The following is a 14,235-nucleotide window of genomic DNA, read 5'->3' as shown; positions in this document are numbered from 1 at the left end:
TGGCAGGAACATGGAGAGACAATATAGAATAAAGGGTACAATTCTAAAGGGGGTGTAGGAGCAGAGGGACCTGGGTGTTTATGTGCATAAATCATTGAAGGTGGCAGGACAGGTTGAGAGAGGGGTTAATAAAGCATACAGTAACCTGGGCTTTATTAATAGGGGCCTAGAGTACAAGAGCAAGGAGATTATGTTGAACTTGTATAAGACACTAGTTCGTCTTCAGCTGGAGTACTGCAGCCAGTTCTGTGCACCACACTTTAGGAAGGATGTGAAGGCACTGGTGAGGGTGCAGAAAAGATTCACAAGAATGAAGTTCCTCATCCCTGAAACCAGTTATGAAAACAGATTGGAGAAGTTGGGACTGTTTTCCTTGGAGAAGAGAAGGCTGACAGGAGATCTGACAGAGGTATTCAAAATCATAAGGGGTCTGGACAGGATAGAGAGAAACTTCCCACTCGTGAAAGGATCAAGAACGAGGGGGCACAGATTTAAAGTAATTGGTAAAAGAAGCAAAAGCAACATGAGGAAAAACTTTTTCACGCAGTGAATGGTTAAGGTCTGGAATGCACTGCCTGAGAATGTGATGGAGGCAGGTTCAATTGAAGCATTCAAAAGGGAATTAGACAGTTATATGAAAAGGAAGAATGTACAGGGTAACTAAGGTAGTGGATAGGGGAATGTCTATGGATGTTATTTCTATGGACTTCCAGAAGGCATTTGATAAAGTCCCACAAAAGAGACTGTTAACTAAGGTAAAAGCCCATGGAGTTGAGGGAAAATTATTGACATGGTTAGAAAGTTGGTTGAGTGGTAAGCGACAGAGAGTGGGGATAATAGATAAGTACTCCGATTAGCAGGATGTGACTAGTGGTGTCCCGCAGGGATATGTGTTGGGGCCTCAATTATTCACATTATTCATTAATGGCTTGGATGATGGCATAGTAAGTCATATATCCAAATTTGCTGATGATACAAAGTTAGGCGGCAGTCTAGATGATAACATAAAATTGCAAAGAGATATTGACAGACTAGGTGAGTGGGCAAAACTGTGGCCGATGGATTTCAATGCGGGCAAGTGAGAGATTATCCATTTTGGACCAAAAGGGATAGTAGAGCAGGGTACTTTCTAAATGGGAAGAGGTTAAGTACAGTGGATGTCCACAGAGACTTGGGGTTTCAGGTGCATAGATCTTTAAAATGCCACGAGCAAGTGCAGAAAATAATTAAAATGGCTAATGGAATGCTAGCCTTTATATCCAGAGGATTGGAGTATAAAGACACAGAAGTTATGCTGCAGCTGTACAAAACCCTGGTTAGACCCCACTTGGAGTACTGTGAGCAGTTCTGGGCACCACACCTTAGGAAGGATATATTGGCCTTGGAGGGAGTGCAATGTCGGTTTACAAGAATGATACATGGACTACAGGGGTTAACTTACAAAGGAGTGATTACACAAATTAGGCCTGTTTTCACTAGAATTTAGGAGGTTAAGGGGTGATCTGACAGGAAAAGACAGGCTGGATAAATATAAACTATTTCCACTGGTTGGAGATTCTAAAACTAGGGGGCATAGTCTAAAAATTAGGACCAGACCATTCAGGAGAGATGTTAGGAAGCACTTCTTCACGCAAAGGGTGGTAGAGGTTTGGAGAAAACTCCCACAAACAGCAGTTGAAGCTAGAACAGTTGTTAATTTTAAATCTGAGATAGATAGATTTTTGTGAAGCAAAGATATTAAGGGATATGGGCCAAAGGCAGGTATATGGAGTTAGGCTGCGGATCAACCATGATCTCATTGAATAGCGGGACAGGCTCGAGGGGCTGAATGGCCTACTCCTGTTCCTATGTAACGGGGAGAAGGCAGGGGTGTGGCACTAGATGTATTGCTCATTAGGAGAGCCGGTGCAGACACGATGGACCAAATGGCCTCCTTCTGCACTGTAACATTTCTGAAAAACAGGGCATTCAGCCCATCCGATCAATGTTATTTGCGCTCCACAAGATCATCTTCCCATTTTACTTCATCTCACCTTATCAACATATTCTGACTCCTTTAAATGCATCTATGCTAATCACCTCAACCACTCCATGCAATTGCGAGTTCCACATTCTCACCACTCTCAGCAAAGAACTGCCAGCAGTCTGGTGGATGAAGACACTGTCAAAATGTCCCAAGTGATTCACCACTTGCCTCACATTAGCTGACCTCAGCTGGGGTAGCAGTAGAGATTTTACAATTATCCGCAATGAAACTGGGTGTGAAGGGGTAAAAACAGTTGTAGGTCATGTGCCTTTTCGTTATCCATTGTCTCCTGCTGTGAGCTACATTCACAGGTAATGCCCAGTAATAACAGGAGCGCCTGCAGCTGCTATTCTCTTCAAAATCCATTCATCTCGCAAAACAACCTCTCTGGGATCTTATTAAAAAACTGGACACTTATTTGACTGTTGCCATTGCCCTTGGGACACTATCTCAGCGTAAGTCAGGCAGAATGTGGTTTTATTTGCTCACAGTTACCTGTTGTTAATTTAAGGTTTTCAGCCAGTGAAGAAGCTTTCTCCTGCGATTCCTTCTCCACCTGCCCACTTGATCCATCCCCAATGATCTCAATCATGTGCCAGTACACCCAATATGTTTTGTTCAACTGGTGCCAGAAAACCTGAAAATAAAGAGGAATATGGTTTAATAAATTGAGAGGAAGGTCGAGTCATATCTCCAGCCCCAAAAAAGTGCTTGGACTAACAGCATGAAAAACACAGTCCTCAGAACTCGATTTCTTACCACCTGTCATCCTTTCATACAGGAGGCCAGAGACAGACAGACCGAGAGATGAGCACAACAGCAGCAGAGAATTAAAAAGACTGCCAAAAGCACCGAGACGGGAGACCGAGGAGCACAGCGAGCGGAGGTTTAAAAATCATACCAAAAGCACAGAGTCGGAGACCGGAGACAGACAGAGAGACGAGCACGGAGGGAGCGGAGGTTTATAAAGCAGACCAAAAGCACAGAGGCGGAGAACGGAGACAGACTGACAGAGGAGCACAGAGGGAGCGGAAGTTTATAAATCATACCAAAAGCACAGAGTCGGAGACCAGAGACAGACAGAGTGAGAGGGGAGCACGGAGGGAGCGGAGGTTTATAAAGCATACCAAAAGCACAGACTCGGAGACCGGAGAGAGACTGAGAGAGAAGCACAGCGAGCGGAGGTTTATAAAGCATACCAAAAGCACAGAGTCGCAGAATGGAGACAGACAGAGTGAGAGGGGAGCACGGAGGGAGCGGAGGTTTATAAAGTATACCAAAAGCACAGAGTCGGAGAATGGAGACAGACTGACAGAGGAGCACGGAGGGAGCGGAGGTTTATAAAGCATACCAAAAGCACAGAGTCGGAGAATGGAGACAGACTGACAGAGGAGCACGGAGGGAGCGGAGGTTTATAAAGCATGCCAAAAGCACAGAGTCGGAGAATGGAGACAGACAGACTGAGAGGGGAGCACGGAGGCAGCAGAGGTTTATAAAGTATACCAAAAGCACAGAGTCGGAGACAGACAGAGAGGAGCACGGAGGGAGCGGAGGTTTATAAAGCATACCAAAAGCACGGACTCGGAGACCGGAGAGAGACAGAGAGAAGCACGGAGGGAGCGGAGGTTTATAAAGCATGCCAAAAGCACAGAATCGGAGAATGGAGAAAGACAGAGAGAGGAGCACAGAGGGAGCAGAGGTATATAAAGCATGCCAAAAGCACAGAGTCGGAGACAGACTGAGAGGGGAGCATGGAGGGAGCGGAGGTTTATAAAGCATACCAAATGCACAGAGTCGGAGAATGGAGACAGACAGACTGAGAGGGGAGCACGGAGGGAGCGGAGGTTTATAAAGCATACCAAATGCACAGAGTCGGAGAATGGAGACAGACAGACTGAGAGGGGAGCACGGAGGCAGCAGAGGTTTATAAAGTATACCAAAAGCACAGAATCGGAGAATGGAGACAGACAGACTGAGAGGGGAGCACGGAGGCAGCAGAGGTTTATAAAGTATACCAAAAGCACAGAATCGGAGAATGGAGACAGACTGAGAGGGGAGCACGGAGGCAGCAGAGGTTTATAAAGCATACCAAAAGCACAGAGTCGGAGAATGGAGACAGACTGAGAGAGGAGCACGGAGGGAGCGGAGGTTTATAAAGCAGACCAAAAGCACAGAGTTGGAGAATGGAGACAGACAGACTGACAGAGGAGCACGGAGGGAGCGGAGGTTTATAAAGCATGCCAAAAGCACAGAGTCGGAGAATGGAGACAGACAGACTGAGAGGGAAGCACGGAGGGAGCAGAGGTTTATAAAGCATACCAAAAGCACAGAGTCGGAGAATGGAGACAGACTGAGAGAGGAGCACGGAGGGAGCAGTGGTTTATAAAGCATACCAAAAGCACAGAATCGGAGAATGGAGACAGACTGAGAGGGGAGCACAGAGGCAGCAGAGGTTTATAAAGCATACCAAAACCATAGAGTCGGAGAATGGAGACAGACTGAGAGGGGAGCACGGAGGGAGCAGAGGTTTATAAAGCATGCCAAAAGCACAGAGTCGGAGACAGACAGAGAGGAGCACGGAGGGAGCGGAGGTTTATAAAGCATACCAAAAGCACGGACTCGGAGACCGGAGAGAGACAGAGAGAAGCACGGAGGGAGCGGAGGTTTATAAAGCATACCAAAAGCACAGACTCGGAGACCGGAGAGAGACAGAGAGAAGCACGGAGGGAGCGGAGGTTTATAAAGCATGCCAAAAGCACAGAATCGGAGAATGGAGACAGACAGAGAGAGGAGCACAGAGGGAGCAGAGGTATATAAAGCATGCCAAAAGCACAGAGTCGGAGACAGACTGAGAGTGGAGCATGGAGGGAGCGGAGGTTTATAAAGCATACCAAATGCACAGAGTCGGAGAATGGAGACAGACAGACTGAGAGGGGAGCACGGAGGGAGCGGAGGTTTATAAAGCATACCAAATGCACAGAGTCGGAGAATGGAGACAGACAGACTGAGAGAGGAGCACGGAGGGAGCGGAGGTTTAGAAAGCATACCAAATGCATAGAGTCGGAGAATGGAGACAGACTGAGAGGGAAGCACGGAGGGAGCAGAGGTTTAGAAAGCATACCAAATGCATAGAGTCGGAGAATGGAGACAGACTGAGAGGGAAGCACGGAGCAGCAGAGGTTTATAAAGCATGCCAAAAGCACAGAGTCGGAGACAGACAGAGAGGAGCACAGAGGGTGCGGAGGTTTATAAAGAATACCAAAAGCACAGAATCGGAGAATGGAGACAGACTGAGAAGGGAGCACGGAGGGAGCAGAGGTTTATAAAGCATACCAAAAGCACAGAATCGGAGAATGGAGAAAGACAGACTGAGAGGGGAGCACGGAGGGAGCAGAGGTTTATAAAGCATACCAGAAGCACAGAATCGGAGAATGGAGACAGACAGACTGAGAGGGGAGCACGGAGGGAGCAGAGGTTTATAAAGCATACCAAAAGCACAGAATCGGAGAATGGAGACAGACTGACTGAGAGGGGAGCACGGAGGGAGCGGAGGTTTATAAAGCATACCAAAAGCACAGAATCGGAGAATGGAGACAGACTGACTGAGAGGGGAGCACGGAGGGAGCGGAGGTTTATAAAGCATGCCAAATGCACAGAATCGGAGAATGGAGACAGACTGACTGAGAGGGGAGCACGGAGGGAGCGGAGGTTTATAAAGCATGCCAAATGCACAGAATCAGAGAATGGAGACAGACTGAGAGGGGAGCACGGAGGGAGCGGAGGTTTATAAAGCATGCCAAATGCACAGAATCGGAGAATGGAGACAGACAGACTGAGAGGGGAGCACGGAGGGAGCGGAGGTTTATAAAGCATGCCAAATGCACAGAATCGGAGAATGGAGACAGACTGAGAGGGGAGCACGGAGGGAGCGGAGGTTTATAAAGCATGCCAAATGCACAGAATCGGAGAATGGAGACAGACAGACTGAGAGGGGAGCACGGAGGGAGCGGAGGTTTATAAAGCATGCCAAATGCACAGAATCGGAGAATGGAGACAGACAGACTGAGAGGGGAGCACGGAGGGAGCGGACCAGTGAAGAAAGAAAGAAAAAAAAAAAAAAAAAAAAAAAAAAAAAAAAAAAATCGAAAAGTGACATCAGAGTGAGGTCACAATCGACAGTGAGAGCAGGGAAAGAGATCGCCACCGGGGTGAGTAGACAGGTTAGCTTTTTTTTGGTTTTAGTTTAGAGATACAGCACTGAAACAGGCCCTTCGGCCCACCGAGTCTGTGCCGACCATCAACCACCCATTTATACTAATCCTACACTAATCCCCTATTCCTACCACATCCCCACCTGTCCCTATATTTCCCTACCACCTACCTATACTAGGGGCAATTTTATAATGGCCAATTTACCTATCAACCTGCAAGTCTTTTGGCTGTGGGAGGAAACCGGAGCACCCGGAGAAAACCCACGCAAACACAGGGAGAACTTGCAAACTCCACACAGGCAGTACCCAGAACTGAACCCGGGTCTCTGGAGCTGTGAGGCTGCGGTGCTAACCACTGCGCCACTGTGCCGCCCTAGTTTAATTTAAATCAAACGAAGAATAAGGCTTGATCAATTTATTAAAACTAACGTGGATTTTATAATTTATAATAATGTGAGAGAGACAGAGACCAGTGAGTATATTAGTTCAAATTAGGGCAACTTAGTATATGAGCTATATTAAGTATGATTAGGGTTTATCAGTATTTGTCTGGTTTACTAATAGTAAGGTTTATTAGTATTGGTAAAGCTTTATTATCATTGCTAAGGTCTATTAGCTTTTAATCTGCATTCCGTGGGTCTGAGTGTGGAGATTCGAGTTTGGTGAAGGGGACAGAAGTGCTCCATTTTTACTTTTCCATTTTTTCTACTTTTTTAACCCTCCAGTATTTGGTTCCTGCTTCGGCGTAGTGGAAGGAGCTGTTTGGTGAGTACCTGGTAAGCTATTCTACTTATAATAAATAGTCTGCAAAGTTAAGGTAAGGCAGGGCAGCTCGGCCGAGTGGAATGTACAGCCTGTGACACGTGGGAAGTCATGGACGCAGCATGTGTCCTAGACCAACATTTGCAGGAAGTGTCACTGGCTGTAGTAAACATGACTCCAGGATGGTGTGTTGCCTCCCTCGTGCCAGGGTCAAGGACGTCACGGAGAGGCTGCAGGACATTCTTCTGGGGGAGGGTGAACAGCCAGAGGCCATGGTTCACATTGGTACCAATGACATAGTTAAGAAGTGGGGGCGGGGGGGGGGGTGAGGTCCTGAAAGCAGACTTTAGGGAGCTGGGAAGGAGATTAATAAACAGGACCTCAAAAGCAGTAATCTCAGGATTACTCCCAGTCCCACGTGCAAGTGGGCATACGAATAGGAGAATTCAGCAATTTAACACGTGGCTGGAGAACTGGTGTAGGAGGGAGAGCAACAGATTTCTGAGACATTGGGGCCAGTTCTGGGGCAGGTGGGACCTGTACAAGATGGATGGGATGCATCATAGCAGAACTGGGGCGAATATGCTTGCAGGGAGATTTGCTAGTGCTGTTGGGGAGTGTTTTAACTGAATTGTCAGGGGGATGGGAACCTGAGAGGGAGCTCAGATTGGAGGGAAACAAAACTGGTAACTAGACAGGAGTGTCAAAACCAGGAGCAAGTATTAGAGAGGAATACCAAGGTGCACAGAATACTGGGGGAGATAGATAGCACAAGAGTAGGGAATAGTACGTTATTAGGTGAGGTCAGAGTAAGGGAGAAAGTAATAAAGTCTGAATCAGGTGTGCGTGTATGTGAATGCACAGAATGTGGTTAATAAGACTGGTGAGGTACAGGGGCAGATTGCCATGTGGAAATATGATGTTACACTATAATGGAGACCTGGCTCAAAGAAGGGCAGGACTGGGTGTTAAGTATTCCTGCATACAAGGTGTTCAGGAAAGATAGGAAAGGGAAAAAAGGGGGAGGGGTGGCGGTATTGATTATGGAGAGCATTGCAGTGCTGGAGAAAAAGGATGTCCCAGAGGGGTTGAGGTCAGAATCAATTTGGCTCAAGCTAAGGAACAATAAAGGTGCAGTTACATTGCTCGGTGTTGTCTATAGGCCACCAGCTAGTGGGAGGGACGTGGAGGAACAAATCTGCAAGGTAATTACAGAAAGGTGCAAAAATTATAGGGCAGTATTAATGGAGGACTTTAATTAACCAAATATAGACGGCGATAATAGTAGTGTAAAGGCAGTGAGGGGCAAGAGTTCCCCGCGTGTTCAGGAATATTTTCTACAACAGTATGTTGCTAGTCCAACGAGAAAGGACGCACTGCTAGACTTGGTTCTTGGGCCAAGTGGATCAACTGTCAATAGGAGAGCATTTAGGGGATGGTGATCATTGTATCATAAGGTTCAGTCTGACTATGGAAAAGAGCAATCCAGGGTAAGAATAATTAACTGGGGGAAGGCAAACTTCAATGAGGTAAGAATGGAGCGAATAAACTGGAGTCAAAAGCTAGCAGGAAAACCAATAGATGAACAATGGGCTACCTTCAAAGAAGAGATAGTTTGGGCACAGTTAAGGTATGTTCCCTCAAAGGTGAAAAGTAAAGCAAACAAATCCAGAGCTCCCTGGATGACAAAAGAGGTAGAGATTAAGATAAAGAAGAAAAAGTGTGCTTATGACAGATGCCAGGTAGGAAATAATATTGAGAACCAGGCTGAATATAGAAAGTCCAGAGGGGAAGTGAAAAGCAAATAAGAGAAGCAATGAGAGAGCATGAAAAGAGACTGGCAGCTGGCATCAAAGGAAATCCCAAAGTTTTCTATAGACATACAAATAGTAAAAGGGTGGTAAAAGGAGGAGTGGGGCCAACTGGGGACCAGAAAGGGGATTTACACATGGAGGAAGAGGGCATAGCTGTGGTATTAAATGAATACTTTGCATCTGTCTTTACCAAGGAAGATGATGCAACCCAGGCAACATTGAAAGAGGAGGTAATTCAGACACTAGAGGGCTTAAAATTGGTGAAGAGGAAATATTAGATAGGCTGTCTGTACTTAAAGTGGAAAAATTGCCAGGACCGGATGAAATGCATCCAAGGATACTGAGGGAAGGGAGGGTGGAAGTTGCACAAATGCTGACCATAATTTTTAGACTCAGGGATGGTGCCAGAGGACTGGAGAATCGCAAACATTACACCCTTGTTCAAAAAAGGGTGTAAAGATAAGCCCAGCAACTGCAGGCCAGTCAGTTTAACTTCAGTGATGGGAAAACGTCTAGAACAAATAGTGCCACACAACAAACTTGTAGCTCATGGAATAAAAGGGATGGTAGCAACATGGATACGAAATTGGCTGAGTGACAGGAAACAAAGAGTAGTGGTTAATGGATGTTTTTCAAGCTGGAGGAAGGTTTGTCGTGGAGTTCCCCTGGGGTCAATGTTGGGACCCTTGCTTTTCCTGATATATATATATTAATGACCTAGATCTCTGTGTACAGGGCACAATTTCAAAGTTTGCAGATGATATGAAACTTGGAAATATTGTGAACTGTGAGGAGGATAGTGCAGAAGTTCAAAAGGACATAGATGAGTTGGTGGAATGGGCAGAGAGGTGACAGATGATGTTCAATGCAGAAAAATGTGAGGTGATTCATTTTGGTAGGAAGAACATGGAGAGACAATATAGAATAAAGGGCACAATTCTAAAGGGGGTGCAGGAGCAAAGGGACCTGGCCGCATATGTGCATAAGTCATTGAAGGTGGCAGGACAGGTTGAGAGAGTAGTTAATATAGTATACAGTATCCTGCGCTTTATTAATAGGGTGCAAGAGCAAGGAAGTTATGTTGAACTTGTATAAGGCACTAGTTCAGCCTCAGCTGGAGTATTGCGTCCAATTCTGGGCGCTGCACTTGAGGAAAGACATGAAGGCATTGGAGAGAGTACAGAAGAGATTCACAAGCACGGTTCCAGGGACGAGGAATTTCAGTTATGAAGATAGATTGGAGAAGTTAGGACTGTTTTCCTTGGAAAAGAGAAGGCTGAGACGTGATTTGATACAGGTATTCAAAATCACGAGGGGTCTGGACAGAGTAGATAGAGAGAAACTGTTCCCACTTTTGAAAGGATCGAGAACGTGAGGGCACAGATTTAAAGTATTTGATAAGAGAAGCAAAAATGACATGAGGAAAAACGTTTTCAGGCAGCGAGTGGTTAAGGTCTGGAATGCACTGCTTGAGAACATGGTGGAGGCAGGTTCAATTGAAGCATTCAAAAGAGAATTGGACAGTTATATGAAAAGGAAGAATGTGCAGGGTTACGGGGAGAAGACAGGGGAATGGAACTGAGGGAATTGCTCTTTCGGAGAGCCGGTGTGGACACGATGGGCTGAATGGCCTTCTTCTGCACTATAACAAGTCTGTGATTCTGTCTCAAATCTAGTGTCTACCTCCATTAAGTCATGCAGCACCTTGCAATCGCATCTCAATTTACAGCTTGAATCTCTCAGTTGATACAAGCCCAAATGTCCAAGATATGTTTTATCACTGTAACTAAGAACAAAGAACAAAGAACAAAGAACAAAGAAAATTACAGCACAGGAACAGGCCTTTCGGCCCTCAAAGCCTACGCCGATCCAAATCCTCTATCTAAACCTGTCGCCTATTTTCTAAGGGTCTGTATCTCTTTACTTCCTGCCCATTCATGTATCTGTCTAGATACATCTTAAAAGACGCTATCGTGCCCGCGTCTACCACCTCCGCTGGCAATGCGTTCCATGCACCCACCACCCTCTGCGTAAAGAACTTTCCACGCATATCCCCCCTAAACTTTTCCCCTTTCACTTTGAACTCGTGTCCCCTTGTAATTGAATCCCCCACTCTGGGAAAAAGCTTCTTGCTATCCACCCTGTCTATACCTCTCATGATTTTGTACACCTCAATCAGGTCCCCCCTCAACCTCCGTCTTTCTAATGAAAAGAATCCTAATCTACTCAACCTCTCTTCATAGCTAGCGCCCTCCATACCAGGCAACATCCTGGTGAACCTCCTCTGCACCCTCTCCAAAGCATCCACATCCTTTTGATAATGTGGCGACCAGAACTGCACGCAGTATTCCAAATGTGGCCGAACCAAAGTCCTATACAACTGTAACATGACCTGCCAACTCTTGTACTCAATACCCCGTCCGATGAAGGAAAGCATGCCGTATGCCTTCTTGACCACTCTATTGACCTGCGTTGCCACCTTCAGGGAACAATGGACCTGAACACCCAAATCTCTCTGTACATCAATTTTCCCCAGGACTCTTCCATTTACTGTATAGTTCACTCTTGAATTGGATCTTCCAAAATGCATCACCTCGCATTTGCCCTGATTGAACTCCATCTGCCATTTCTCTGCCCAACTCTCCAATCTATCTATATTCTGCTGTATTCTCTGACAGTCCCCTTCAGTATCTGCTACTCCACCAATCTTAGTGTCGGCTGCAAACTTGCTAATCAGACCACCTATACTTTCCTCCAAATCATTTATGTATATCACAAACAACAGTGGTCCCAGCACGGATCCCTGTGGAACACCACTGGTCACACGTCTCCATTTTGAGAAACTCCCTTCCACTGCTACTCTCTGTCTCCTGTTGCCCAGCCAGTTCTTTATCCATCTAGCTAGTACACCTTGGACCCCAAGCGCCTTCACTTTCTCCATCAGCCTGCCATGGGGAACCTTATCAAACGCCTTACTGAAGTCCATGTATATGACATCTACAGCCCTTCCCTCATCAATCAACTTTGTCACTTCCTCAAAGAATTCTATTAAGTTGGTAAGACATGACCTTCCCTGCACAAAACCATGTTGCCTATCACTGATAAGCCCATTTTCTTCCAGATGGGAATAGGTCCTATCCCTCAGTATCTTCTCCAGCAGCTTCCCTACCACTGACGTCAGGCTCACCGGTCTATAATTACCTGGATTATCCCTGCTACCCTTCTTAAACAAGGGGACAACATTAGCAATTCTCCAGTCCTCCGGGACCTCACCCGTGTTTAAGGATGTTGCAAAGATATTTGTTAAGGCCCCAGCTATTTCCTCTCTCGCTTCCCACAGTAACCTGGGATCGATCCCATCCGGACCTGGGGACTTGTCCACCTTAATGCCTTTTAGAATACCCAACACTTCCTCCCTCCTTATGCCGACTTGACCTTGAGTAATCAAACATCTGTCCCTAACCTCAACATCCATCATGTCCCTCTCCTCGGTGAATACCGATGCAAAGTACTCGTTTAGAATCTCACCCATTTTCTCTGACTCCACGCATAAATTTCCTCCTTTGTCCCTGAGTGGGCCAATCCTTTCTCTAGTTACCCTCTTGCTCCTTATATATGAATAAAAGGCTTTGGGATTTTCCTTAACCCTGTTTGCTAAAGATATTTCATGACCCCTTTTAGCCCTCTTAATTCCTCGTTTCAGATTGGTCCTACATTCCCGATATTCTTTCAAAGCTTCGTCTTTCTTCAGCCACCTAGACCTTATGTATGCTTCCTTTTTCCTCTTAGCTAGTCTCACAACTACTGTAGACTCTATCCATATGTGGACCCACGCTAGTCAGGAAAAGCTGAATCTCCAAAATAAGGCACCTCATCAATTATCCAGTACAATACATCCAATCAATACAACCAGAGAAGAGAAATTCCTGCAACTTAACCTCTCCGTTTTTCAATTAACTATCCCTTTGGCAAGTCTGCTTCACAATACATACTCTAATAAATTAAACAAATGCCAATTAAATAAATTAAACCAATTCATCACAAGGCAATAAATGCAGCCTGGTCAGTGTCACCCACATCACAAAAACAAATAAACACAACTAGATCTACTTCAACTCCACAGCGACCTGCACTGAGTACTTGATCAGGTTATTTACTGCATGGCATATCTAGAGTGAGATCAAACAGTCATCCCAGACAGCAGTCAACAAATTCAAGGTTCAAAATGTAATGCTCGGCAAGCAGCCAAAAGCAACATGGATTACTTTTGCTCATCTGTGTTCTAGCCAACAGCAGCTTGCTTGAGATTCACATACCAACACTGACATTTCAGTATTACACTCCCATTTTATTACCTCAAAAACAGTCATTGAGCATTGACTTTGATACTTCATTGTAACAGAAAGGACAGTGAGATTGCTTTTATGGAGGGAAAGAAAATCTAGCATGACTGCAAGCACCAGAGTGCTGTATGAGACACTCTGGGGCTGCAGTTTAAAGTCAGAGTACACTAAGGAACTGCAATGACCAAGATTGGAAACTGACCAGTCCATCACCAATATTTTACAAGTGTCATGATTTTTCTGATTAATTTATTGATGCCTTTAACGTAGTAACACGTCCCAAAGCACTTCAAGAAAGAAAAGACTTGCATTTTATATCGCGCCTTTCACAACCACCAGACATTTCAAAATGCTTTACAGCCAATGAAGTATTTGTGAAGCGTAGTTACTGTTAGAATATAGGAAGCACAACAGCTAATTTGCACAAAGCAAGCGCCCACAAACAGCAATGTGATAATGGCCAGATAATCTGTTTTTGTGATGTTGATTGAGGAATAACTCCTGTTCTTCAAAATGGTGCAAAATAAGGATTTTTCACATCTGCCGGAGAGGGCAGCCAGGGCCTCGGTTTAACGTCTCATTCAAAAGATAGCACCTCTGACAGTGCAGCAATCTCTCAGTACTACACTGGAGTGTCAGCCTTGATCTTTGTGCTCAAGTCTTGGGAGTGTGACTTGAACCCACAACCTTCTGACTCTGAAGTGAGAGTGCGACCCACTGAGCCATTTATATAGTGCTGAGACCTGAAATAAGTGTGACTGACATGATATGAACATGCTGCCTTCAGATCTGCAGTCAGACATGCTACCGTTGCATGACAAGGTCATGCAAAATTTGACAGTTACATAAGCTACGTAAACCAAAAACTTGGTCAAAGATGTTGGTTTTAAACAGTGTCTTAAAAGAAGGAAAGGTGGAAGGGTGGAGGGGTTCAAAGGGGAAATTCCTGAGCTTAGTGACTAGGAAGCTGAAGGCACAGGCACCAATAATGAATCAATGAAAATTAAGGATGCACAAGAGGCCAGAATTGGAGAAGACCAGATATCAGAGAATTGTAGGGCTGGAGGATGTTAGAGATA

General features: G+C 45.4%; 1 protein-coding gene across 4 annotated transcripts in view; it reads right to left on the bottom strand.

Annotated features, from left to right (window-relative positions):
- The window catches only part of LOC137366082 (cullin-9), a 413,970-nt gene that overhangs the window by 277,962 nt on the left and 121,773 nt on the right, over positions 1 to 14,235 (bottom strand). For all 4 annotated transcript variants that reach the window (XM_068028163.1, XM_068028162.1, XM_068028164.1 and 1 more), the window contains exon 5: positions 2,522 to 2,663. In XM_068028163.1, the coding sequence (XP_067884264.1) occupies positions 2,522 to 2,663 (142 nt within the window). The remainder of the gene's footprint in view (positions 1 to 2,521; positions 2,664 to 14,235) is intronic.

The sequence above is a fragment of the Heterodontus francisci genome, chromosome 3, assembly GCF_036365525.1.
Source record: "Heterodontus francisci isolate sHetFra1 chromosome 3, sHetFra1.hap1, whole genome shotgun sequence".
Taxonomy (NCBI): domain Eukaryota; kingdom Metazoa; phylum Chordata; class Chondrichthyes; order Heterodontiformes; family Heterodontidae; genus Heterodontus; species Heterodontus francisci.
The sequence above is the reverse complement of the archived record's forward strand: the minus strand, read 5'-3'. Positions and strand labels throughout refer to the sequence as shown.